The sequence below is a fragment of the Ictidomys tridecemlineatus genome, chromosome 8, assembly GCF_052094955.1.
Source record: "Ictidomys tridecemlineatus isolate mIctTri1 chromosome 8, mIctTri1.hap1, whole genome shotgun sequence".
NCBI classification, from domain to species: Eukaryota; Metazoa; Chordata; class Mammalia; order Rodentia; family Sciuridae; genus Ictidomys; species Ictidomys tridecemlineatus.
In genome coordinates, this window is record NC_135484.1 from 87,401,925 (window position 1) to 87,429,405 (window position 27,481).

The 27,481-nt window shown below is 37.7% G+C and overlaps 1 protein-coding gene across 3 annotated transcripts in view; it reads right to left on the reverse strand.

Annotated features, from left to right (window-relative positions):
* Positions 1-27,481, reverse strand: part of Col19a1 (collagen type XIX alpha 1 chain) — a 315,752-nt gene that overhangs the window by 66,318 nt on the left and 221,953 nt on the right. For 2 of the 3 annotated variants that reach the window (XM_078019810.1, XM_078019808.1), the window contains 13 exons: positions 18,377-18,418; positions 12,871-12,933; positions 8,467-8,502; positions 7,594-7,629; positions 7,445-7,498; positions 6,698-6,751; positions 5,158-5,211; positions 4,376-4,465; positions 3,631-3,675; positions 3,446-3,523; positions 1,547-1,582; positions 1,382-1,435; positions 1,232-1,285 (listed from right to left, as the gene is read on the reverse strand). In XM_078019810.1, the coding sequence (XP_077875936.1) occupies positions 1,232-1,285; positions 1,382-1,435; positions 1,547-1,582; positions 3,446-3,523; positions 3,631-3,675; positions 4,376-4,465; positions 5,158-5,211; positions 6,698-6,751; positions 7,445-7,498; positions 7,594-7,629; positions 8,467-8,502; positions 12,871-12,933; positions 18,377-18,418 (696 nt within the window). The remainder of the gene's footprint in view (positions 1-1,231; positions 1,286-1,381; positions 1,436-1,546; positions 1,583-3,445; positions 3,524-3,630; positions 3,676-4,375; positions 4,466-5,157; positions 5,212-6,697; positions 6,752-7,444; positions 7,499-7,593; positions 7,630-8,466; positions 8,503-12,870; positions 12,934-18,376; positions 18,419-27,481) is intronic. The other variant, XM_078019809.1, reaches the window with a different exon arrangement.

A 27,481-nucleotide genomic window follows, 5' to 3' on the forward strand; every position in this document is an offset into this window, starting at 1 on the left:
TTGGAGCATGGGGCTTCTAAGGTCTCACTGTCAGGATAATTGGTTCAACATTATGCTTCATGTCAAGTAACTGAACTGACACTGACAGAATGCAGAACTATTTTGAGAAATATTCACTATTCTTCTGCCATGAACATGTACACTCATAATTGTTTTGATTCTACATCTCTATCTCTACATTTTCATGACATGGCAACCTTTATTATTGGTTTTAATACTATATAAAGATAAATCATTTATTACAAGGAAATCATTCCTCTGCCAAGCACATTATCAGGCTGTTAGAAACATGAAGAGTACAGGATAAGTTTGCCTTGTTCTCACAGAGGTTCAAAACAGCCTTCATAGGCGGAAGTGATGGACAAGACAGAAACAAAGGGAACTTGGGCTATGTTTTGACCAGATGTCTTAAAATGTGCTTTCCAAGAGACACTCTATAAAACCAGGTAACACTACAAGATTCCCACATGAGCCACACATATTCATTTGATTGTGGAGTTAAAGTAAGGTCATGCTTGCTTCTGCATGTGTATTACAAAGGAACCTAAAGCCCAAACAGTGTGGGAGGTAGAAAGGATTTGTGAGGCTTAGAACCGAGAGGCCAGATTTGGATTTTGTTACACAAAATTCTTAATACAATGTCATGTACCATATGGCCTCTCAAAGTATAACCACCGGGTCTGTGGCTATTTAAAGGGATTTCACTGTCACTCAAAGCAAGGTTTAACCTAAGAAAAAACTTTAGAACACACATTTAGTGCCTAAACCCCATTTTCCAAGGGCCTACTCAAGCCAGTTTTCATAATTTAATCTATCTCAGCATTTTAAAGCCATAGAACCAGTGAATGTGTACCATAATGTAGGTAACTTACCTGCAAACTTTCATTTAGAAAAATGAAATTCATTTAGTCAATAGCATTAGAAAGAATAGAAATTGTGTCTATATGTTTTATTTCTATTTTCCATGGAACTGAGATATTATATGCTAAGGCTCAGCCTGGGGCAAAACTGTATAGCTGAATTACACCCTTAGGAAATAAGCATTCATCACAAACACAAAAATGCTGACCCAGCTTGGATTTTTTTCCCTCTACAAAATAATGGGGATAAACAAAATCACAAAGCAGTCACTGAACATTCTAATTAGTTTGGACAGCAAAATTTGCTTGGTAGGCTGTTTGGCTTCTGGGTGCATTAATGATACATAAATCAGGAAAGTCTGTGTACATACCGGGTCACCTGGGGGACCTGGCAGTCCTGGCTTTCCATCTCTTCCTGGAGCTCCCTGAAAACAGAGGCATCATGTTCAAATCTTTGCAAGTTGGGATAGTTGCAGATTAAAACAGGGGTTGGGGAAAGGATAGATAAAGAAGGTCCTTACATCATTTCCTGGGGTCCCTGGAGTTCCTGGTAACCCAGGGAGACCTCGAGGACCCTGGAAAGGGAAGAAAATGAAAGTAGTTATTTAGGAGAACAGTCTTTCTGTAATTTCCTCTAGAAAACAAGTTAGATTTGTTGTGCTGGATAACTTAGTTAAGTAGCATACCTGAATACCTGGCTCTCCAGTTGGTCCTTGGGAGCCCTGAGTAAAATAAGATAAATGATCAAAATTCTACCAAGAATTCCCATGAATTATCCAGCTGAGACAAAAGACTAAGTACTGTAATTTGCTTAGTGGAAAAACAGCATTTGCCACCAAGAACACTCTGGTAACTGCTAGCTACAACTTTGGGTGGTAGATAAACACTTTACCAAAAACCTGTTGCTTAAAACATCATGATTTTGCTCAGATCCCTGGAATGTCTCTCATTCCATCCCACGTGGCTGCACACTCAAGAGTACAGAAGCAACACATCCAAATTCCACCTGACCAGAAACTTTTTGTTCCCTTTCTGCTCACAGGGATAACTGGCCAGGGATACCTTTCTCTCTCATTCAACTTTGAGTCTTTTCTCTTTGAAGAAATGACCAGAACTAGTGTTTGGTGACAGGAATAAGAAGTAAAGCATCAGGTATTGTTTTCTACTTTTAGAAAACTGGAATTTGGAGTAACCACAATGAGGCTGAGATGATCAGAGAACATATGATACTAGTTTTATCCCTATTAAATATCCACAGGCCACTGAACTAAGAATTTACAACCAAAGCCAAGCAAAGCACTAGTTTCTCAGAAGTTGATTTCAGTAACTGTTCACTGATCTTTCTTATATTTTAAAATCTATATTCATATCACTGTTATTATTAAAGCCTTTTGTTCCCTCTCTGTCTATACTGTGTCCTTAGTGATTTTTTTCTTTAAACTCAATACCTCCTTAAAAGTTCATGATTTTTGTATACACATAGGTGTACACATATGGATGCATCTAGGTGTATGTGTATACGTGTTTTGTTGCTTTTACTTGTTTTTTTTTTTTTAATCTCAACAGTCTTTTACATTTTGTCACTATGGTTTGAACATCTCCTCCAAGGTTCACATGTTGGAAACTTAATCCCCAAATTCAATTAATGTTATTTGGAAGTGGGGCTTTGGGAGGCAATTAGGATTAGATGAAGTTATGAGTGGAGTCTCCATAATGGTATTAATAGTTTTATAAAAAGAAGGTGAAAGACCCAAGATAGATAGCTCAACTACGTTATGATGCAACAAGAAGGTCCTCACCAGATGCTAGACTTCCCAGCCTCCAGAACCACAAGCTAAATAAATCTTTATTCTTTACATATTACCTAGTATCTGGTATTCTATTATAGCAACAGAAAATGGACTAAAACATTTCCCTAGAAAATCAAACACTAATTATATACAATATAACCTATCTCTATCTATGCTTTATTTTATTTTTTATGACAATGTCAAGTAAGGCTGTGATATTGTGATATAATAAAAATATGTATTTGGTCTCTGCCCTTGGTTTCTGACACCGAGTGTCGAAAACTCTTGCAATATCCTTAGCAATATTGTTAAAGCATTTAATCTTTGAATCTGATTTCTGTCAGAGAACTCTTAATATCTTGGAATTTCCTGACAATAGGAATGTCTTTTGTTCTATTTAGATAACTCTTTATAAATACTCTATCACTTTAAACATTAACTTCTTATTTAAAAATAAATAGTAATATTTAATAACACAATATGAGGTATTCATATCATCTTATGGACATGCATTTGTACTATCTAGTATATAACTATAAGTACAAAGGGTTAAATGATTGCTAATCCAAAATCAGTGGATCTGTAACTAGTACGAAGAAGTCAATCAGCAGTGAACGTTCTCTGTACACTTAATGACGGACCTTCAAAGCCCATCAGTCTTCTCTGGATAGTGATCATTTGTATTTTCTCCTCTGATCTTTGTTTTCTTTTCTCCTTACTGAGACTTCACATTGAATTTTGTTTCATAATAACGAATTCAACAGAGTTTCAAGAGCCCGGCTGAATTTTACTTACTGTTTTTCCGGGAATTCCTGCCCCTGGTGGGCCCATGTCACCTGGGGAGCCTTGGACACCTGGCAGTCCTCTTTCACCCTGTGAAATGAGGTGCTTCTGTTAAGACAAGGCTCAAGAGACATGGCTTTTTTGGTTATATTTTGCTCATTATTAATGTTTTAAAATTATCTATAATATTTTAATACCTTTGGCCCACGTGGACCAGGTGCTCCAGGATTTCCATCTAATCCCTAAAAAAAAAAAAAAGAGTAAATACATTTATTTTTCTAAAAAGTTTTTAAAAATCTTAGAAAAATAGTTTTAATTGCTCTTCACTTTACTTGAATGAATCTTGTAAGAATAAGGAATTAGAAACAAATTTCAATAGATTATAGATTTTGTATAGTTACTTTAATATATGAGGCTCTTATGTATAAACTATCTCATATTGAAACTTATTATTATCCTCATTCTTAACTAATATAAAGGGTTCAAAGTGATGCAGAAAAAAAAGGCATATAAAACTGGATCACCAGTTTATGTTCTGGGAAAAGTCTGGATCACAGAGATATTTTCTGCAAATGACAACCTATGGTGACATCTGTAAAACCTCCAGAGGGAAGTATCAGACAGTTCAGTTTTAAGAGAGTGTCCAAAAAGGCTTATGCTTTAAAAGCAGTGTACTTTACTTGGATCCATAGGTCCCTATGGAATCCATGCAGAGGATTCAGGGGGTATATGAATCTTCCACATAAAAACAGTGTGTGCATGTATATTTCTTCAGAAGAGAGGCTTTGCTTGCATTGAACCTTTAAAAGGGTTATAACTGTGATCTAAAGATGTTTCTTCTTTGGTACACTTAAACTTATACTTGTGCTCTCAAACTGGGAGCTCACATGTAGTCATTAATGAAGTTCCAAGAGAAACATTAGAAAAAGAGCTGGTACTTACTGGTTCCCCTTGCAGGCTTTTCCCTGGAGGACCGGCCTCACCTTTTGGACCTGGAAGCCCAGGAGGGCCTATAATCCCACCTGGATCTCCCTGAGGAAAACAAGATGAGATTCTTACTTTGTTGCTCAGGTTTGTGATGGGAACTGGGGAATCAGTAGTTTTTACTGTTTTAAATTGTCATCATAACCAGGCAAACTTCATTCACTTATCTATTCACTCCCTCAATAATATTTACTAAGTGTCTAACTCATACTAAGCACTATCCTACTTATGTCAAATACATTGAGATTTTGTAATGAGTTATGGTGCAATAAGTTTATCAGTATCATGTAACATAGACGTGTATAAATGTAGGCACAAAAGGGGTGTATCTATTCATAAGGTTCTTTGGATGATCTTTGTTCTATTTCCTAATAATGACTCAACATAAACATGTTATTTCCATGTAGCATTAATATGGTGTTTCCATGGAATTCCTGAATGATGCAGAGACTTCTTAGGTCTACACCAGAATTGGCAGTTAAACTTGACATGAGCCTGACTCCTGGCATCTTCATCTCTAAGTTGTTTCATTTTTCACATGGCATTTCTATGCAAGAATCAGGGCAGTGGCCATGCATGCCCCAGGGGAGTCATTCACATTGTCTTCTACATGCAAGGCTATCCCAGGTATAGTTCTACGAGCCTGTGCTGTCCTCTTACCTCCCCAGTGTCCTTAAGATCCTTGGTCTGTTCCTCCTACTTACCTTTTTAATAGAGAGTGAATAAAATGTGAGCTATACCTTTTCTCCTTTGATGCCTTGTTTTCCTGGGATACCATGTTCTCCTGGCAATCCCTAAAAAATTCAAAATTAAAGGGAAAGAACAATGAGAACATCTCTTATGATAACATTTATGTATGCAAATCGTTTTCAAGAAAGCAGTTTTAACACATTATCTACAAGGGAATGGGTTGATTTTGGCTTGTTAGGTTACAAACATTAGTTGAAAATATGTAAATTGTTGTTTCAAGTGAATGTCCCTGGATGTAATGGAGAATTGAAATGTAAAGAGAATTGAAATAGCTCAGCCATACTATTGCCAAGAAGGGGAAGAAGAATGGTGATTGGTAGCCTCACACCATGATTCAACCAGACAATAGGGTGACTAAGAAAATAAGTTTTTATTGTATTTTGGCAACAGTGGATCTTTTCTTTTGATTTTACTCTTTTCAGCTCCTGCTACTATCATTTAATCTCACTTGAGCATATTGTGACCCAGCATTTTCTCTCTTTTCCTAAGATCTTTCCACAAGGTACCTCTGTAGTGGTCTATTAATTGGTGGTAGTGGTAGGGGGTAGCAATAAAAAGCTTTTCTCTGTGAATTTAGATGTTCAAAGTACAAGCCACAATAGGAATGTTGATCAATAGGCCCCCAAAGGCTCAGGCAGTGAGCGTGGTGAACAGAGAAAGGGTTCATGGGCTGTTCCCAAGGTGATGGAAAAAGGAGAGATTCTTCATGTTGCCTACAGATAACTAATAGCGGTCAGTTAGTGACAGAGGAGTTGTGGGCAAGATGTTTTTCCTTTTGCTTAAGTGTAGATCTTTCTAATTTTAAAGGAAAGGTATAGCTCTCAGCTCCCAAGTTGTCAGATGGCCATGGAGCTTGTTTAAGGGCCAGAAAGCTAATCTGGGGAAAGGAATGGAAAAATGACTTTTAACAGCATGAAGGTAGGTGTGTGTGTAGGGGTGTGTGTGTAGGGGTGTGTGTGTGTGTGTGTGTGTGTGTGTGTGTGTGTGAGAGAGAGAGAGAGAGAGAGAGAGAGAGAGAGAGAGAGAGAGAGAGAGAGAGAGAGACTCTGACTCCACTATACTAAGGTTATAAGGCAGCCTGAAGGTCTTCCTCCAAGTGCATTACAGAAACACTTTCAGCCAAAAGACTTCCTTTTTTTGAGGGCTCTTGATAGAAAACAACAGAAGCTTTCTAAGTGTTTTCTGCAGATGGAGATTTGAATCAAAAGCCATACATATGGGAAATTCTTGCTTTGTCTCTTGGTTTTCCTTATTACTTTTGATATTTGCTGTCTCATAGACCACAGATACACTCCTGACAAGATTGTCCCAAATGATAATTTAGTTAAATTGAGTTTCAAAGACCAATTTGTTAGGGTAATGATCCTCCAAAGGACCTCACACGAGTGTACGAATGGCCCAGCCTTCAGGGGTGGAGATGGACTAGGTCTTTGAGAAATGTAGCGGAACTCAGTTACAGGAACAGCCATTGACATTTAAAAAACCATACCATAGTTTCAATTTCATTTCAAAATACTGAAGTATACATACAACATCTCCTGGTGGTCCTCTGGGTCCCATGGAACCTGCAGGTCCTTGTTGACCCTAAAAGAGAAGATGATATATGCTATACCTTTCCTTAAAAGTTAGAAAGATTGTACTTGAATATTTGTAAAACATGTTGTGAACTTTATCTGTAAAAAGAAAGACTTTCCATTATCCTACCATATGTGTATAATACTGAAGTGTGATTTGGGCTTCTAAGATAGATTCTAGATGTTTTCTTTTTTAATGGGTCTGTTTTTCATGAGTAGGGGATAAGTGAGTAACTTGCCCTACCCATTGGCTGGGAGCACATCATGCTAATCTCTCCCACACCTCTCCAAAACTATTCTTTCTTAGGATACACCTGCAGAATCACAAATGGGAAACTGAAGCACTCATAGCTGTATACTTTTGGTTTAGAAATGAATCCTGACTCCTGTTCCTTTTAAGAATACAGCTCAGGGTCACGGATTTAGCTGACATTGTTTACTCTTAAAGCTTTTAAGGATACTATGGTGAATATGCTCTGAAAAATAATTTTCAAATTCTACTGTGAACCAAAAGGCACAGTTACTATGCGTGAAATAAATGCAGCTAGTGGGGATGGGGGTGGGAAATCACCATGGAAACAAGATCAAGTCTCTGAGAACATCTGTGAAGAAAATGAGTGGCACCCCAAAGCACCCTTTAAAATATAGAATGGCTACAAATTCCAGATTATTTCCTAATAGAGCACAGCTACTTCTTATATACCTTCAGTCCTGGGCTTCCTATTGAACCAGGGGGACCAGGGTCTCCAGGTTCTCCCTAAACATGTGAGTGAGAAGGAAAGTTAAATGTTACTATAGTCTTCACCATCTTATTAAGGTTGTAGACATAATTGGAAAATAATAGGAGATTACCTTTATTCCCTGTGATCCTATTATTCCAGGTTCTCCCTGTAAATAAAATAATCACCATATAGGTAACATGAAAATTCAGATGGGCCGGGACATCTGACAGTTTAATTGAATTTCCATTAATTAACACACAATAAAGGGGGAATTTATGGAAGATGTGATGAAACCATGGAGGGTTCATTCTACAACAGGATCAAAACACTTAATCCTAATGAACAACAACTCTTATTTTTTTAACAATAGTTTTATTTTCACTCCAATGCCATCTTTGAAATCCTCCTGCGTTCTCTACTTCTCATTATTATGATTTGCCACCAACTAAACTCGCCTCCCTAAGAATTAACTCTTCAGATGATATGGAGGAGAATAGATGTTAGGGTGATATGTGCTGGTGATTCTGCAATCAGGTACTATCCAGGTATTTAATTTTAAAAACAGAAAAATTACGATTATACTAAGGGGGACAATACTGGCTATAATCAGTTTGCTTTCCTTATTTTTCCATGACTTATTAATCTGTTGGATTTGTATCCAATTTGTATCATTAACAGATAGTTTTTTGAAAAAAACTATCTTCTACTTTAATTTTGTAGTTTCCCTATCTTAATTTGATGTCTTTTGTAACACTTCTGTCCCATCACTAGTAGTGGAAGGTTAGAGGAAACATATCTAACCCAAAACCAAATGGTAAAGTATTATCCCATGACAGCACTTAACCAGGTTTAATATAAAGTCCAAAATCACAGAAGGAAAAGTAAAAATGCTCTGGAAGCTTATTTTATCAAATCTATTAGACTCTCAAGTAAACATAACAGAAATTGGAGAGAGAAATCAATGAAGTAGAAAACCCCAGAGGGTGATAAAACATCTACTTACTCGGTCTCCCTTTTCACCTTTTACAAAGGGTTCCCCCTAGGGAGATGGGTAGAAAGCAGAATCAATTAAAAACACTTTTAGAAATAAACCCTCCAAAGCTGGGAGTGGATAGAGCCTGCAGGCCAGACTCACACCTCTACTGCACACAGTCTGCCTCTGCAGCTGAGAGGGGGCCTAGGAGAATTAATTTACAAGCTCCTCCACATTCTCAAAGGAACACCGAGTTCATCATTCTAACACTATTTAGAGAATCCCCGGTGGCCAACAAGTTGAAATGCTGCCCAGGGACAAAGCTTCCTGGTGCCTGGTGAAGAAGAGGGATCACACACATATGCAACTGGGGGCAGAAGCCTGTGACAGCCACAAGATGGCCAGGTAAGGGCATTCCTGAGAATGCTTCCAACTCGTTAGCTGTGCTTGAAACACACAAAATCATTAAAAATATTTTTCCAGTTTTCATTTTTACTATAATGAAAATAACTCAAAGGGATTAATTAGGACGTAAATAATGGGGTGTGGAACTGATAACAGTTCTTGGTTGAAGTATGAATAGCTTGGGGAGTGACAGAAGCTTTGGAGGCAGCCCCTTGTTAGCTAACACTCTCCACAATCACTGAGGTGTGATTACTGCCACCCAGGTTAACCCATAGAGACACTTGTGCACACACAGGCTCCCTTACTAGTTTCTGTTCTCAGAGTTACAAGTATGTGATCTCATTTTATCTTCATAGCTATGCTGTGCAAAAGAATTATTGTCCCATTTCAAGGATGGGGAAAGAGACTTGTGAAGGTCCAGTAATTTTGAGTTGTCATAGCTCCCTCTATTCCCTACATTAGTATTCATCCATTTTACTTAATGTTTCCTAGTTTATCTTGGCTATACCTCTTTGAGTGTAGAGATACAATTCATCTTGATACTCATAGCACCTCTGGTGTCTCACATCTTAGACCTTTACATTACTGGGATCCAAACACATTTATTAAATAAGTGAACTTAATGCAGATATAACAATCGTAGTTAACATTTATTGAGTTCTTATAATGTATCAAGCACTGTTCTAATCACTTTATATATAATCACATAGTTAATCCTCAGGTGTCACTCAGGTAAGTGCTATTAGTAGACCCATTTACAGATGAAGAAACACTGGCACAGAGAAGTTAAATAATTTCTCCAAGGTCACAGAGCTACCAAAAGATGGCTCAGGATTTAAACTCAGTCAGCCAGACTTCAGTTCCAATCTTCACTTAGTGAAGATTTAGTCTGCGTCATATTATTTGAATTGAGTAAATTATTATTTTGGTTTGGATTTGGGATATTTTCCAAAGGTTCATGTGTTAAAGATTTGGTCCCCATTGTAGCAGGGCTGGAAAGTGATTGGATCATGAGAGTTCTAACCTCATCAAGGGATCAATCCATTGATGGGTGCCTAGCTGAATAGACGACTGGGAAGTGGTGGAAACTGCAGGAGGTGGAACTTTGATGAAGAGAGGGTCTTTGGGGGTGTGCCTTTGGAGAAAAATGTAAGAACCATTTTGGGAGATATTACTACTCTCAAAAGTTCTCTTAGGAGCAAGATGTGGTAGCACATGCCCATAATCCCAGCCCCTCAGGAAGCTAAGGCAGAAAGCTTACAAGTCTAAGGCCAACCTGGGCAATTTGGCACGACCCTGTCCCAAAGTTAAAAAAAAAAAAAAAAGCTGGTGGTGGTAGGGTGGCTATCTAGGTGCTTAGAGGTAGAGTGCCTGTGGGTTCAACCTGGATTCAATCCCCAGTGCTCAGGGATTGCTATTTTGATTTTTAACTAATCACTCTTTGGAGACAAGCAAGTACTTAATGAGCCTTTCATCTTGTGTATTGTGTGTTTGGGGCTAAGAGTTCACCTTCTCCCATGTTCCCCAGGTCCCTTGCAGTTTCATGAAGCCATGTAGCTAATTCTAGCAACGAAATGTAACGAAAATGACATGTATCATTAACAAGGCAGTGAGAACCCATTTAATAATCCTCCAGACGCACTTCCCCAGCAATGGTGACTAAGAAGATTGTATGTGACAGAAGACAGAGCTATATGATGGTATAGCCTGGTAACTGAACACAGAGTGAAGCATAACACCTACCCCTCCTACTGAATCATTTTAGGCAGGAGCAATAGAGAACTTTCCTTGCACTAAAGTCACAGAAATTTCAGGATTAATTTGTTACTTAGCATAACCAAGACTACACTGACTAATAAACCACACATCTACCTAACATAATGAAATCTTCTATTATTGGTTAATTTCTATACATTCACAGGGCTTTATTTATATTATTGCTTTTTGGATTTCATTCTAAAAATCAAGTTAATTTTTAAAGATTTGACATAAAGTTAATTAGATATGATCAAGGAGTCACACTGCTTATGTCAGTACTTGTTTATGCTCATGTCCTTGCTTGTTTAGAGTCACTGTCAAGCTCAAAATCCACATTGACTAAAATAGCTTTCGAAAGAAAAAAACCCAATAAATTGGTTATGTGGAGACTTGATATTTAGTAGTCCTAGCTCCAACTACTACTATCCAGAGCAAATCTCTTAAACGTTTAGAATCTCCCTTTTTCTATAAAATCATGGGTTTCAACTAGATGATCTCTTTTGCATATTTTAGCTTCAATACGTTGCACTTCTAGTCACTTTCTGAATGTCCAGTAGGAAGGGACAAATTGCCATTGACAGCTGCCATTCCAGATGAGTGGTTCAGAATTCAACTTTGGATGATGACTACTGTTCTGATTGGACCTTCTGGTTATTATGCAAAGTCAAATCCAGCTCTAATTCTGGAATAGAAAGATGGATACCACAAAGAACTAAACTGCTCTGCAGAATAATGTAAAATTTGTGGTATTTTATGTGTGGGCAAGAGAGGAAAGCAAACAAGATAAATAGAGGTGGCAGATGCCTAAGGCATTAAGAGGGAAGTGGCAAGGAGAAGAGTTAGAAGGAAAGGAGGCCTCTTCCTGGATAAGGTAGACTAAAGCAGTCCCAGTGGGGTAGGGGCTTGCCTTGAACACTAGTGATGGGACAGAAAGCCAGAGGGAATCCCCAAAGAGGGAAAGGCCTATCACTCCAGAAACCATGAAATTCTCCAACCCCTGCTTTTCAAAGTGGGACCTTGAACCACCATCAGCACCACCATCATCTAGGAAATTGTGAGAGGTGTAGGTTCTTGGGCTCCACCCCAGACCCATTAAATTAGAACAGCAGGATTCAATCACATATTCCTGTGTGAGAAGCACTGTTTTAACTCACTGAAAATTTCTCATTCTGCTCTATAATTCTCTGCTTTTCCAATGGAATTTTAGTCAATCTTACTGCCAGGTCCTCCTTGATGCACACAGGAATTAAGAGAAAGTGAAGTCAGTATTTAGGCTTGAAGGGGAGAGAATGGTGACCTGGAGAAGCAGGTAGGAGAACCTTCAAGTGTGGAGCATCAGGAGCAAGTTGGCAGAGGGAAGGGGTGGCTTCCACCAGGCTGCACTTGTGGGAGGAATATTAAAGGCTGTTAGGTCCTGTACTGCATTAGGGAGCCTTGGACTTGGCACTAAGGGCTAGCATGACCCCTGGGGTAGGATAACTAAGATTCATAGGTACAGTGCTGACGTAAAGTTACCACTCAATTAATCCCTTCAGGTGATTAATTCACTGATTGGGTTAAGGATATATATACCTGGAAATGCAGAAATGACAACCCAATCATTTCCCCTCTGAACCTTCTCATTGTCTCACACATGAGCTTTTGGGGGACACCTCACATCCAAACCACAATAATGATATAGTAGGTTTTGTGTTTTTGTTTTTTAATTCCCCACAGAAAGAGCTAAGTTTTAATAGAAACTGGCCACAGCAATATTGAAAAGTAGCTTGGGGAAGTCCCTTTGATCTCGCAAAAAAATAACTTCAGAAGGTATACTGAGAATATTTGTTTGATCAGATAGATAAATGTTTCTAACTTTTTATATAAACTAGTATCTGTCTTTGTTATTAATTTCAGCTATCATGTTAAGCTACATCAGGTCAACTTAGTGATTTTAAACTCGAGTTTAGCTCACCTACGTGTGATTTATGGCTCCAATAATTCGGCTGTGGTAAAATTGCTTAACCTCTCTGTGTCTCATTTTCCTCACCTGAAGAATGAAGTAATAATAACTTATCTCATGGAATTTTTTAATGGATAAAATGAGTTAATTCATGAAAGAACTTGGTGTCTGGCATAGTACATACTTGCTTAAAGATTTGATCTACTGTTGTTCGCTATGGCAGGGTCAAACCAGAATATATGAAAATTGGGGCTGGTCTGGAAAAATATTTTAATTCTTTTGTTGTTTTGTTGTTATTCTTACTTTGCCCTCCATGCTAAAATACTTACAGGTTCTCCTTTTTGTCCTTTAGGGCCAACAGACCCTGGAAATCCTGGCAGTCCTGTTTCACCCTTTGAAGGAAAAAGCAGAAGAGAGATTTTGCATGAGAGTAGAGAAGTACCCTTTGACTGTCAGGACTAGAGGGTGATCTTACTTGCTTCCACTAACTGTAGAATTTACCTATTACAGTCCAAGGAACAAGGTGAAGTGCCAAATCTGGTTAGGCAATTTGCATGAGTGTGTTTGCAGGCACTTTACAATACCTTTAGATCACTCAGAGATTAATAACATTTCATTATGATATTTAAAATTAATGTGAAAAAATGTTAATTATTTTTTAAAGGAAGCAACATTGACAGGAGAAAAAATTCACCTTTTTCTTGTTTATCAAAAAGTAAAATATTTTTGTGACTTCAGTTATCAGGTCCTTTAAAAGACACAGTTGTCCAGACTCATTTTATTCCAGACACTTCTTTTTTTTTTTCATAGGTGGGGGGTGGGGAGTAGGGGTGACAGGAGTCTTGAGAAGAAAACTGAGTCCCTCTGTTGTCCCCAGCACTTATCTTGCTTCTTAGATGCTTGGCTGTGGACAAAGAAGGCATTCTCATATGTATGGTGACTGCAGCAGCTTAGAAATGTCTAGGATGTACTGGTCAAAAATTTTGAAGAGGGATTTGTATGTGACATATAAAGAGTATTTCCAGAAAATACAATTTGAGAGATAACACTTATGGAAAGGAATTATATCACTAATCGGCCTTCAGAGAAATTTCAGCATTGTGTGCCTCCCAGAGTTTACCATGATCTCTGAGTACCACCTAACTCTTAAACATAGCTGTTACGAGATATGGAATTCTGATTTTTTTTTTTTGTACCTCAGGAGCATTTTTGAACAATGATATTCACCATTACATTTCTGCATTTCCAGGTATATGTCCTTTTTGCCATTGTTGTATTTTTGTTTTAGCTTCACACACACACACACACACACACACACACACACACACAGAAAACATAGAGCTGAATAGGCCAAGCCTTCATATACTAGGCATCTAGAATGAAAGTAATTAAAAACTTTACCATAAAAGATGAAATTCTTTGTATTTCCCTCTCTATCCCAGAGGGAGCCACTTTCATGAATTTGGAATTTATCCTTCAGTCCATATGTTTGTACTTTTTTACTGCATTATGTGGAATCATAAACAATGCATTATAGCCAATGTTTTTTTTCTATTGTTATATAAGACAAATTCAATCAATAGTTTTATCATGTATATAGTGATTTGTGGCTTTTCCCCCAGTGGTTTTTCAGTGTCCATCTGTGTTGATACGTGTGATCTTGCTCATTCGTGGTACGATTTGCATGGCATGCTGATGCACTGATGGCCAGCCTTATCCCAGCCCCACTAATGGGCACTCAGCTTTCCTCTGTCATGACCAAGGAGGAAGTGAACATCTTCAACCTGCCCCCTTGTGTGTGGAGGTACCTCTCTCTGTTAATTTTGAAACCTTTAACAACTGCCTACTCCAAAGTACTTCAATTGCAAATTTATCACAGTTCTCAAATCTTGGACTTATTTTATAGTTTCTATCACAATTCATCTCTTGGTATTTTGTAGAATGGGTAGTCATGATTGTATTTTCATTAATCAGTCTTCTAGGTTTATGAAATGTGTTTTGTAAGTTTCTATTGAAAAATTTAAATCACAGTACTAAGTTTTCATATGACCAGTCTTCCCGTCAGTATCCTCAGAGCCCTGTTTGGGAAAGCCAAGATACCAAATGGAAAAATAGTCAATTCATGGATGTGTTGCTATGTATATTTTCAGCAGGGTTTCCCAAAGTATGGTAATCTGCACACCAACCGTACAGTTCTTGCTATGTCACATACCACCTGAATAGCTATGGCTTATTTCTTCTCTAGATTTACTCACATTTTAAATATTTAATGTATTCTTTGAAGTAATACCCATGTAAGTTAGAATTTAGTGTGCTAGGTAGATGTTTTTGTCTTAATACAGAGCAAAATACAGAAACACTTTTCCTTCTAGTCTCTAAACACTTAGTATATCCTCAGTTTATATTTATACATTATGGAAATTTTTTGTTTTAGAGACAGTAAATTGTAACCAAAGTGAGGAAAGAAGTTGGTGAATATTTTAAGGCATCCATTGTTGGGGATTGAAAGAAGAAATAAACAACTGACATGAATAGGCATTAGAACGACCTTCATGTCACCCATCAGGTAGGTGCTAAAATCCCCAGTATATAAGTGTGAAGGAAAAATGAGATTAGTAATTAGACCCACCTAATAAAATAAAAGGAGAAAGTGGGGGGATGACCTAGAAATTACATATAAAAATCACCTCAGCTCAAAAATCAAAGGAGGATAGAAAAGTGTTGGCAGAAGAATAAGAGTAATTATATTCAGAGATGTTATATATTGGAACAATATAAAATAGTGCTTCAATGAAATAGCAAGAATAGAACAGGGTGTGGTCTGTCCCCATGCACAGCCCCTGTGTGAGGCTGGGCTTGGAGCAATCCTTAGGACATTGTCCTTCATTTAAAATTCTGCAAACAAAAGTGTTTATACCCAAATCTCAGATAAACATGGGGTTGTACTTCATATTTAGAATGAATTTTCAATAATTTATCAATATGGATAGGAATTGAAAGACAAGTGATGAATTTACTGAACATCAGCAAAGACCCTCCTTCAGTTTGATACTTTTGTGTTACTTAAAAGGCTATGAGCTGTTGAGATTCCATCTTGTCCCCCTGATAGTCTGCTCAAAAAAGAAAACAACAGAAAAAAACACTGGCTAATTTTTTAGGAGTCCTTATTCTGCTACCTTTCTCACTGTTTCTAGAAAGCAGCATTTCTCCTTAAGCTATCTGCTTATACATGATCCCTTCATCATATCCTTTCAGCCTAAGGCAAGCTACATAGCAGAGGTTATTATTTCAATTCTAGTAGGCTGGTCCTGTGGATGCATGGCCTCCATTGCCATTTACTGTCAAAACCAAATTGTCTTTCCTGCTGGTTCTCCCTATCTTACTATGTTTGATATAGGGAGTGGCTGCTAAACGGGAAGTGATATGTTCGTACATTCTAATGCTGATTGTGCTTGTCTGGCGCCTCCTTTTGATGTTGGGTTCTGAAGAGTAGGCTGTTTGTGTAACTCTACTTTGTGGTCAGTGCATCAAGAAGTGGCACATAATATAGCCATGATAAGTCATTTATGTGTTTAAGGTACTCTGGTTAAATCTTTTATTCTACAACACAAGTTGAGTCCATTCTCTGTTGAAATTGTGGTGGGAGATGCAAAGAGGAGCAAGACAAGCCACCAAAGATGGTAGCAATTAATGCCAAAAAGAACTAAATGAGACCTCAATAGAGGGAAAAGGTTTAGGAGAAAAGAACAAATTTTTATGGGGGGCTTCATGTGTGTTTGGAATTGTGCTTTTTGGTAAGTTCATTTCATTTGCTTTTAATCCTCCCATGAACTCTGATAGCTAAATTGAGGAAACTGATGTTTACAGAAATGAAGTGGCATTCCCAAGGTGACACAGTTGTTAATGCCACGACTTACTTTTGATCCCAGAGCTCATACTCTTTCCAACACTCAGTGGCTCTTATCCCTGGCTGCATGTGAGAATTATCTGAAGCACTTTTAAATGATAAAGCTATCAGTCTCACCCCAATGCAAAGGAAAGGGCTGGAGCAGGTATTTCCCAAAAGCTCTACAGGTCATTCTAATGTGCAGCCAAGAATCAGGACCACTAGGGCCACCACAGGCATAAAGCAAAAGACCCAGGAGAGTAACTAGAGAAGTTCTGAAATTTCACTGTGGTGACCCATGAGCAACACTGCAATTTTAAAAAAGAACATATTTTTCCAGAATAGAGAAGAATTGAATGTGAATAAGTAGAGTTGATTTCTCTCTTAGCAACTGTGATACTTATGTCTTTTAATTTATTTTATGTATTACTTATGGGCAGAGGCTTTTCCCTGTTAATTACAATTTAAAAATCTTTTCATATGTACACTTATATTAGATACTGCATCAAGTTCCCTGTAGACTCTTCTAAGTTATTTATTTGGGTGGGAAGAGGGAACAGTTATGCCACTGGCTTTGTCTAATTCCACTTAAGATTCTGAAGCAATTAGAAAAGATTTTGAGCAATAGAAAAGGTCCTTAGAGTTTGAAATACACCTGTTTTGCAGAATCAAATTTCTCATCAGTGAGGTCTTATGAATTCCTAAGTAACATATGTTTCCTAATGAATATAGCAAAACAGAAGCCAGCTGTTTTGTTTCAAGGAATGAATCATCGTTTAAGTGCTTTAAAAGTGTCACAATGCTCTCCTTTGCTCAGCTGTTATATGTGACAAGCTTCATGGCTTTCTCCCCTGCCCCTTAGCCTGCATGTGTCCAGTAGTAATTGCTTAAAATGTAATGTGTTTGTTATGGTGGGTTATGGTTTCTGTAAGCTATTGGGTTACAGGAAATAATGCTAATGTACTAGCAGTAAATCCAAGACCCATAGTGAATTGCACTGCTATATAATCATTTTTTAAAAAAAAAATTCCTTTCAGAATGTCAAGGTTTTATTTATTTAATTATTTTGCAGAAAATTTCATTTTCAATGGCCAATCTAAAAGAAGCTCCTAGTTTCTGTTGAGACTCTCTTTTAGCAGTATTTTCTGGTGAGGAATACATGAGTCTTTAAAAGTCTGGTTGCAAGAATTTATAATGCATAGAGGTCATATTTTCTTGGATTCATGTTGAAATACCCTGCCCTCAATCAAGACAGTTTTTACTGGGTGAATGAATGAAGGTGGCACTCACATGCCACCTTCTACTCATCTCAGTAGATTTAATGTGCTGGTTTCTTGTTTTCTCTGACAATGGCACATTCACACTGAATCCAAGGTCATGGCAATTTTAGAGTCAAACAGGAGTGAAACATCTTTTCTAGTAGAAAAGTGAATCTGTCATCTTCACAGCTAATAAAATTAAACTAATGAATGATGATAATTAAATGTAATGGAAATTTATCAGCACTGTTTTTAAAAAATTGTTTTTGAGATAATTATTTGTTCAAAACACTGCTGTACAGATTAAAACCCCACCAAAAAATGTTCCCACAAAAATGTTCCAGTCTTTGTTTGGTATTTACAAACACACGGGATGGAGCCTGAGACTGAGGCATTTCACCTGAGGGGTCTTTGGACTCTTTTTTGCTACCTCTACTATTCAGCAAAATCTAATGATAAGTCAAATCTTGTGTTCTAATTTATTTTACCTCATTATAGCTTTTTCCCCTTCAGCTGTCCCATTTCTTGTAGCCAACTTCTGCTGGGCAGTGGTTACTGAGGAGCTGCCTGGTCAAGAGGCAGGTGAAGCTCTTGCTTACTGCTAAGGGGACCTGACTGATGCGGTGGGGAGACAGGGTTGGTACAAAACACCGGTGGGGCCTTTTAATTCACATTGAAAAATCTTATTACCTTTTCTCCTTTAGGGTCACCAGCTCCAAGTTCACCATTTCCCTAGGTAAAAAATGAAACAAAAGTCCACTTAATTTTAATGCATTTAGTCTTGAAAACACAGTCAGTTACCAGTACTGGGTCAGCTTTTTATGGATATTATGTGGCTTTGGCAGACATCTTTGTCTTTCTCAGCTTTTGTTAAATGGTCCTGTTAGATATTCTGTTAAATAGCTCAGATGTTGGAGGCCCCATCTGTCTTCTCTGTGACATCTTCAGGAAATGGCTTTTGAGAAACTCCATACCTAGTGGGGCAAAGCCTCAATTTTCCACATTCACACCTAGAAGTTTCCACTGGCCCTACCTATGACTGAGTTTTCCGCTTCTACGGTCCCCAGACCACTAATTTGATTCCATTTCACTGGGCAGATAACTTTTCCCATTATCACACTGGAAAAAAAAAATACAAATTCTCAGGCAGCACTTCAAATTCCTGCCACCAAACCTACAAACCCATGCATTTGACCTTGGCTAATAAGGGGTCCCTCTATAAGTCCTATGAATAACATACCCTTTGCCTTTTTTGGACATTTTCCTCATTAATGTTACCTATTCCCATCAGATGAAATTGGCAAATTTGTTAAAATTAAGTAAATGTAGCTAAAATTGGCAAAATTCTTTAATATCTCTTTGTCTACCTATTTTCTCTTTTCCAAACTTAACACCAAATACATAGTCTCTTGGGTACACATTTCCCTTAAGCTATGCTTTCCTCTTCATTCTTGAACCATTCTTTCAAAAGGCCAATAAATGTTGTCTGTGCCCACTGACCAAGATGGCCTTAATGTTCCTATAACCTGAAGTACATTTTAGATAGACTTATTTTTTACTCTAGGCCCTGATCTCCCTTTTTTAAAAGCACTTAATTTAGAAAACTTGTGCTAGTAAATCCATTTCCTACCCTTTTGAGATGTAAATCTTTTAAAAAGCTCCTCTTTGGCTAAATGACCCTAGAATGTCTTTCTCAAGGACTGGAGCAATTCTTTTGAAAGGTAATCACCAAGAAAGATGGAGTCCAGTTTCTCAGCCTCTGTGGGAGCACAGGAACCTAATTTCAGCCTTGCTCCACCTCCACAAAGATTTAAGAAAATTTACTTCTCCTTTGGGTAAAAACACAAATACAGTAATGCCTCACCATCCATGGGGAATTGCTTCCAGGGTTCCCCAGGGATAATAAAATCTGTTGCTCTAACCCCTTATATAAAATGCCATAGTATTTGCAATAACTTATGCATATTTTCCCTATACTTTAAATCATCTCAAGATTACTAAAAATACCTAATACAATGTAACTAATATATAAATAGTTGGTATACTGTGTTATTTAGGAAATGATATGACCAGAAAATAAAATGACTTGAAAAAAAAGTGCACATATTCAGTAAAGAGATAATGTTTTGTCTAATTGCTCTGGTTAGAGTTTTAAGGATGATGTTGAATAGAAGTGGTGAAAGAGGACATCCTTGTCTTCTTCCAGTTTTTAGCTGGAATGCTTTCAATTTTTCCTCATTTAGAATGATGCTGGTCTTGGGTTTAGCATATATAGCTTTTACAATGTTGAGGTATGTTCCTACTATCCCTAGCTTTTTCTAGTGTTTGAACATGAAAGTGTGAGGTATTTTGTCAAATGCTTTTTCTGCATCTGATTGATCATATGATTCTTGTTTTTAAGCCTATTAATATGATGAATTAGATTTATTGATTTCCCTTTGTTGAACCAACCCTGCATCCTTGGGATGAATCCCACTTGATCGTGGTGCCATACTACCAAAAGCATTAAACAGATTTAATGCAATTCCTATTAAAATTCTAATGAAATTTTTCATGGAAACAAAAAAAAAAACAATCATGAAATTTATTTGGAAAAATAGGAGACCCAGAATAGCTAAAGCAATCCTTAGCAAGAAAAGAGAAGCAGGAGGCATCACAACACCAGACCTTAAACTACACTATAGAGCTATATTAACAAAAAATGGCATGGTATTGGCACCAAAATAGACTTGTAGACCAATGGTAGAGAATAGAGGACACAGAGACAAACCCACATAAATATGGTTAACTCATACTAGACAAGAGTGCCAAAAACATTCACTGGGGAAAAGATAGCCTATTCAACAAATGATGCCGGGAAAACTGGAAATCCTTATGTAGCAAAATGAAATTAAACCTCTGTCTTTCACCCTGCACAAAAATCAACTCAATATGAATCAAAGATTTAAGCACTAGAACAGAGACCCTGTGCCTAATAGTAGAAAATATAGATCTAAATCTGCAGCATGTCAGCCTAGGATCTGATTTCCTTAACAAGACTCCTAAAATGCAAGAAGTAAAATCAAGAATCAATAAATGGGATGGATTCAAATTAAAAAGCTTCTTCTCAGCAAAGAAAACAATAAACAACATATGGAGAGAGCCTACAGATTGGGAGAAAATCTTTACCACATGAACCTCCAATAAAGCATTAATCTCTAGGATATATATAAAGAATTCAAAAAACTTAACACCAAAAAAAACCAAAAACAAATAACCCATCAATAAATGAACTAAGGAACCGAACAGACACTTCACAGAAGAAAAAATACAATTGATCAACAAATATATGAAAAAGTGTTCAAAATCTCTAGCAATTAGAGAAATGCAAATCAAAACTACTCTAAAATTTCATCTCACTCCTGTCAGAATGGCAATCATCAAGAATACAGGCAACAATAAATGTTGGCAAGGATGTGGCAAGGATTGCTGGTGGGACTGCAAATTGGTACAACCGCTATGGAAAACAGTATGGAGATTCCTCAGAAAACTGGGAATTGAACCACTATTTGACCCAGCTATCCCACTCCTTGGTTTATACCCAAAGGACTTAAAATAAGCATACTATAGTGATGCAGCCACATCAGTGTTTACAGCAGCTCAATTCACAATAGCTAGCCTATGGAACCAACCTAGGTGTCCCTCAAAAAATGAACAAATAAAGAAAATATGGTATATATACTCAATGGAATATTACTCAACTTTAAAGAAGAGTGAAATTATGGCATTTGCCAGTAAATGTTTGGAGTTGGAGAATATCATGCTAAGTGAAATAAGCCAATCCCACAAAACCAAAGGTCAAATGTTTTCTCTAATATATGGATGGTAATTCACAATAAGGCAGGGGGCACTAAGGAAAAATTACATTAACTTAGATTAGGTAGAGGGAAGTGAAGGGAGGGGAAGGGAGGGGATGTGGGGATAGGAAAGATAGTAGAATGAAACAGATATTATTACTGTTATGTATATATGTGACTACATGACCAACATGATTCTGCATCATGTACACTCAGAAAAATGCGAAATTAAATCCCATCTGTGTATGATACATCAAAGTGCATAAATGCATTCTACTGTAATGTATAACTAATTAAAGAAAATAAATTTTTTTATAAAAAAAAGATGTAATGTTTTACAAATATTTTCCACCCATCGTTGGTTGAATCCTCAGATGTGGAACAGACAGGTAAGGAGGGCCAAGTGTATCTTTGTTTTCTCTCTCTAACTTTAGCATTTTAAAGTTTCCCTTTGTGTAAGTGGAGTTGAAATCAGGCTGAGTCTGGCCTTTCACCTCTACTGTAAAATTCTTAACCACTTCCTTGCTTCTTTAACTTTTTCAAGTGAGATCACTTGGCTCTGATACCACTTACTCATCCCCAATTTTCGCCAAACCTCATAGTAATGTAACTTTGGCTCCAGCCAATCCACTGAAGCAGCTCTACTGTTGGCAAGGCTTTCTCTGCATTAATGACCTCGTAGTTGCATCTGCCACTGTCTCTCTTTCTCTCTCACCTCTTTTTTTCCCCTCTTTTAACTGAAAACTCGCTGTTCAGACTCTTTTCTTATGTGACTCAACACTTTCCTCTCAAACAGTCTTTTCTATCCCCATGGTCCAGGCATCATTTACACAAAAACAAGTTTATATACCCATCCTGCACCTTCTGCCTGAATTTTAAATCTGTATATCTAATTTCCTGCTTGCGGTATTCACTTGTAAATTCTAGAAGCAATTCAGTTAACAAATTCAAAGCTGAAGTTAAAATATGCAACAAATACACATATAAGATAAAAAAGAGAAGAGAGTTACATCATACTGTTAACACTGGTTAATCCAGAAGTGGGAGAATGATAATTACTCTTTCCCAATTTAATTTTGCATTTTCTCTTTTTAAATGAGCAAGTAATTTTATTTTATAGTTGAAAAAAATCAAGGAAAGCAAGACAACCTGCACTCACCTTCCCCCTTCCATAGGACTCTTCTTCCTTTAATCAGGGTGCATTCCTTACACTGTTAGAGTCTGTAAACAAGTCAGGATGGCACCTGACATTTTGCCAGGGGGAATGGTTTGTGAGGTGGCACCAGCGAGCCATTAAGTGTGGAGATTTCTTATTGGTTGACTGCTGTATCTAGTTTATGTTAATTAAGATAAGCTGTGTGGAATGTATATATATGCCTCTGGTCCTACAATAAACGGCTCCCACTCCTGCTGTATCAATCTACACAAGTTGTTCATCACTCCCCAGTTATTTTGCTGCAGCCGGACTGCAGCATAACACGACCCCTTACTTACTTCTCATGTACAGCCATCCAGTCTCCTTGACACTCCCCTAATTTCTACTCTAGGCTATTTGCCTTCATCCCAGGCAGATCACTATCATGTCTCACCAGGATCATGATACTGGGTCCCCAATTGGCCTTCTGCAGTTCATTTTGGATCCCCTGACACATATATTCTCCACATAAGATCAGACAGATACATTTACTAGATGTTCTGACTTCTTTCAAAGCCTTAACAGAGGCATCAAACACCCTCCAGCACCATCTGGGCCATTCTTTTCCCTCTGAGGCTACAGCTATAATGTTCTTCTTGCAGCTTCTCACATGGACCAAGATCCCTCCATCTCAGCCTCTGGATCACTACTCTATGGCTTTTCTTCTTCTTCTGTCCAACACCCAGTCCTCCCTCCAGTATCAACCATTGGAAAGTGCCTTTCCTAGTCTTCTTAGTCTTCCAGATAAATCTCTTTTTCATACCCTCTCACTGAACATTGTATTTTCCTCTCATAATGCTACTTTTTAAAAAAAAAATTGTGTTTGTTTAAAGTTGTTTTTTTTTAAACTCTTGCATTAGAATTTAAGCTCCATGAAGACCTAGAATTGAATCCGCCATGCCTTGTTAAGTAACTAGCAAAAAGAAAGCATTCAATAAATTGTTGTTGAGTAAATAAGTCAATAATTCTAATCCACATGGTTTCCCTTTATTTTATGATTAAAGATACATGATTTGGCAGAAAAACTAAAAGTATAGATAGATAAATGTAGAGAAATGTTTAAACAACAAAAATGTAGTCACCAGTTCAGATCACTATTGCTGTATTTTTGAGACATTAAATATACCTTCCATGTCATTCACATTCTACTCCTATAAGAAATAGTAGTTTATAATTGATACTATTATTGTTCTTATGATAGATGGCCTCTCATTTTTCTCTAGGATTCACCGTTCTAGAATCTTGATTTTCTGGAGGTTATTATACCTAGAAAAACAACAGGGCCATCTATTGTGTATTAGAGTACATTATAGTTGCTTTACTCAATAGTTAGGCCAGGAAATCCAACCAATCAAAAGTCCTCAGGGGCCTCTGGTGCTACTCTCCACTCCTGAATTAACAAATGAGGGAGATTAAAACTTGAGCGTCAGTACCATTAGCTCATTGACACATGTGATTCTTTTCTCCACCTTCTCTAAGCCAATGGCACCAGAAAATAACCAGGCTTTACAGAATATTAGACAACTTTTGTGTCTTTGGAACTACAGTTCTATTTCAGATACTATTTTGATTATTTTAGGCCTTGTTGCCATTATCAAAATTCTTGTGAGCCTTCAAAATAAATAGTTGCACAGTTTTGAATGTGTTTATTAAAAGTTCTTGATACAAAGTGACGAGAGGTCATGGTGTGAGGGTGGGAAACTGCCTGTTCATCTAAAGAATTATGGGACATCAGCACTGTCTTTTGTTCTCTTTGGGGAAATGGTGAACAGAACTTTGAAACTTATGGTCAAGCAAGTGGAAGGACTTGAACTACTCTGTGTTGAAGAGTGTATTCTTTGGAAAGGAGAGAATGTGCCCAGACATGTACTTGTTGAAGTATAAGAGACAGCCATTTTTGTAGGTCCTCAAAACTGAAATATCAATTTTCTATGGCTCCACTAGTGAAAGAAACCAATGATATGTCCTCCCTTCCACAACATGGGGTCATTAAAAATAACCCAGCTAAGCCCTTGGGGAATTTGCTGTAATATCTCTGGCATGAAGAGACATAAGGTTAAAAACAAACAAAATACACCAAGAAGTTATCTGTTATGGGTTGAACTGGATGACCCCTAGCTCCATTCAAATGTTTAAGTCCCAATCCCAACATTTCGGAATGTTAACTATTTTTGGCAATGGTATGATGGCAAATCTAACTAGTTAAGATGAGCCTATAATGGGAGTAGGGAGGATTCCAATTCCCATATTATTACATCCTTATAAAAAGGGAAATTTGGACACAGAGACATGTGCACACAGGGAGAATGCCACATGAAGATGGCCAAAGAACTACCAGAAGCTAGGAGACAGATAAGTCTGGAACTTACCCCTCCCTAGTGCCTTCAGAGACAGCACAGCCCTACCAGGACCTTCATCTTGGACTCATGGCCTCCAGAACTATGCATTTCTGCTGTTCAGGATACTCAGTTTGTGACATTTTGTTGTGGCAACCCCAGCAAGTTAAACCATAAAATATGACCTATGAACATTGTACTAACTTAAAATGAAACCAAAGGGTGGCCCAAAGTCCAACCTCTGAGTTACTTGCAAGAAAACATTTTATCAGTTGTGAAAGGGAAGGAGAGGACCCAGGTAAGTTTTGGGGCTCTGTTTAATCAAACCAAGATCTGAAAGCACCTAGTCTCTGCCCAAGCTCTTGATGCTCCCCAAAGACAGTGGCTCCTGGGCATCAAAGGGAGAGGGAGGAAGTTAGGACTTAGTGTATGTTTAACTCTTCTGGGACCAGAAGTATTGCCTGCAGTGTTTCCAATCAAGCCTTCCTTTTATGTGTTCTTGTTGAGCTTACCTTGCTGCTTGGAAAGACCCTGAATATTTGATTTTGGATAAAGGTTTTTTGTCCTTTCTGGACTGTGAATATTAAAATAAAGTTATGATTTGATATATGAAAGGAAAAATAGACTATTTTGCTAGCAAATGGGGGTTTTTTGGATCAACAATTTGGAGATTTGGAGAAGTGAACACCAGAATTGGTTGCTGGGAGGCATGGCATCAATCTCCAACAGCTGAGACCAAGTGTGGTAATGTAAGGCTACACAACTATGCATTTTCAATGCGGATCTCTAAAAAACAATATCAAATGTAAAATCCACCAGTACTTGGCTGTCACAGATGACACTATCTTTTTTTTTTTTCCTCCATGTAGGGAGCTGATGGCTTTAGAAGTTGACAGAGCCTATCAAATTTTTATTAAAATCCCCAGAGCTGGAAGAGCAGTTTGTTGGATCATGAGCAGATTTTCCTTAAGGGGAAGAACATGCTCAGCATTGTTGTGTTTTGGCAAACAATTTTGCAGAATGGGAGCAGCTGTTCTGCAAATTATTTTTGAGATAGGGAAATCTTCTACATTTTATTCATTGCATTTCCAAATGAGCATGCAAAAATACACATGAACACACATATAATCTTCCTGACCTCACTCCTAAATCTCTATCCCTCTATTCCTCACTGTCCTTGTTTCCTTCCCTTGTTGATTCATATTATGAAGGGAGAGGGTTTCTAATGCCTAAACTTCCCCTTCTAGGTGACACAGGGAATTTGTAGGTGAAAAGATCAATTCCTGTACTAGGGCCAAAGGGCAAGAGAGGGTTCCAGGGACCAGAGACAAACAATGGATCTTTTAATTTAGAACAGGGAGGGAATGTGTATGAGTACTCTGCTATTCATGTTCCCTGAGGGAGCTGCTTCAGCAAAATCTGGGCTGTTTGACTGTTGGAGCTGCTGCCAGCTAAGGAACTGAGGGCCAGGGCTCAAGTGCAGACATCACATTAATCAATGCCAATTTAAAAGGGAAGATTATTTTAACCTTGGAGTGTCACTTTATATGTCTCAATACATGGTCCATTATTTAATCTCCAGAAAAGTTTTACTCAGGCCCCTCTTCTTGCTGTGATCATTTATTATAGCCAGGCCATCAGGCATGCAACAAATTACAAAATGAAACAACTTCAGTGTCCCAAAACAGATGGGGATGGGCGCTGGGGATGTCATCAAGTGAAAACATGCATCTCGCTCATTGCAGCACAGTTCACCCCTTTTTCTACGAAGCTAGAAAAGGAGGAGGTGGTTACAGTGGTGGTTACAGTGCAGATACACCAGTCAGTGTGGGGAATGGGTATGGGATTGGGAAGGGGGAGGCATCTCCTCTGTCCTTGTGGGACCTCAGTTTAGAGCTCCAAGTGCTCTCAGAAGGAAGCAGAATGAAAGGTTTGTCAAGCTACCTCCTGTTAATTCCCAATGTCAAAAACTTTCTGATGCATTTTTGTAAATTGCAGAATTTGGCAGGAAAAAAAAAGGGCTGTGGTCCCTCCTCTTTATTCAGTTATCTTTGAGCTCTAAAGTCACATTCAGGACACATGTGGACTAAACACTGTGAGCCTCAGTACTGTAATGGCGATAATGATAGCTAGAGTTCTTTTAAGTGATACAATAGCCAAGTTCCAAGTACTGGCTTGTAATTAACAAGATTCCCCACTCAGCTGCTTCAGTCAGCTCACATTTTTTGTAATACTACCTTAAAGTTTAAAAATTTACATTCTCAACTTTAGACTCTAAAATATAAAGGCTCCATATATTTTCATTTAAGGAAAAACTGACTCATTGGTAAGATAAAGTATATACTAAAGTAGTATTGGGAGACCTGTAAAGATATGAGCTTTAAAAGTTTTGCAAGTGTTAGCAAATATTTAAGTAGCTGAGTAGCAA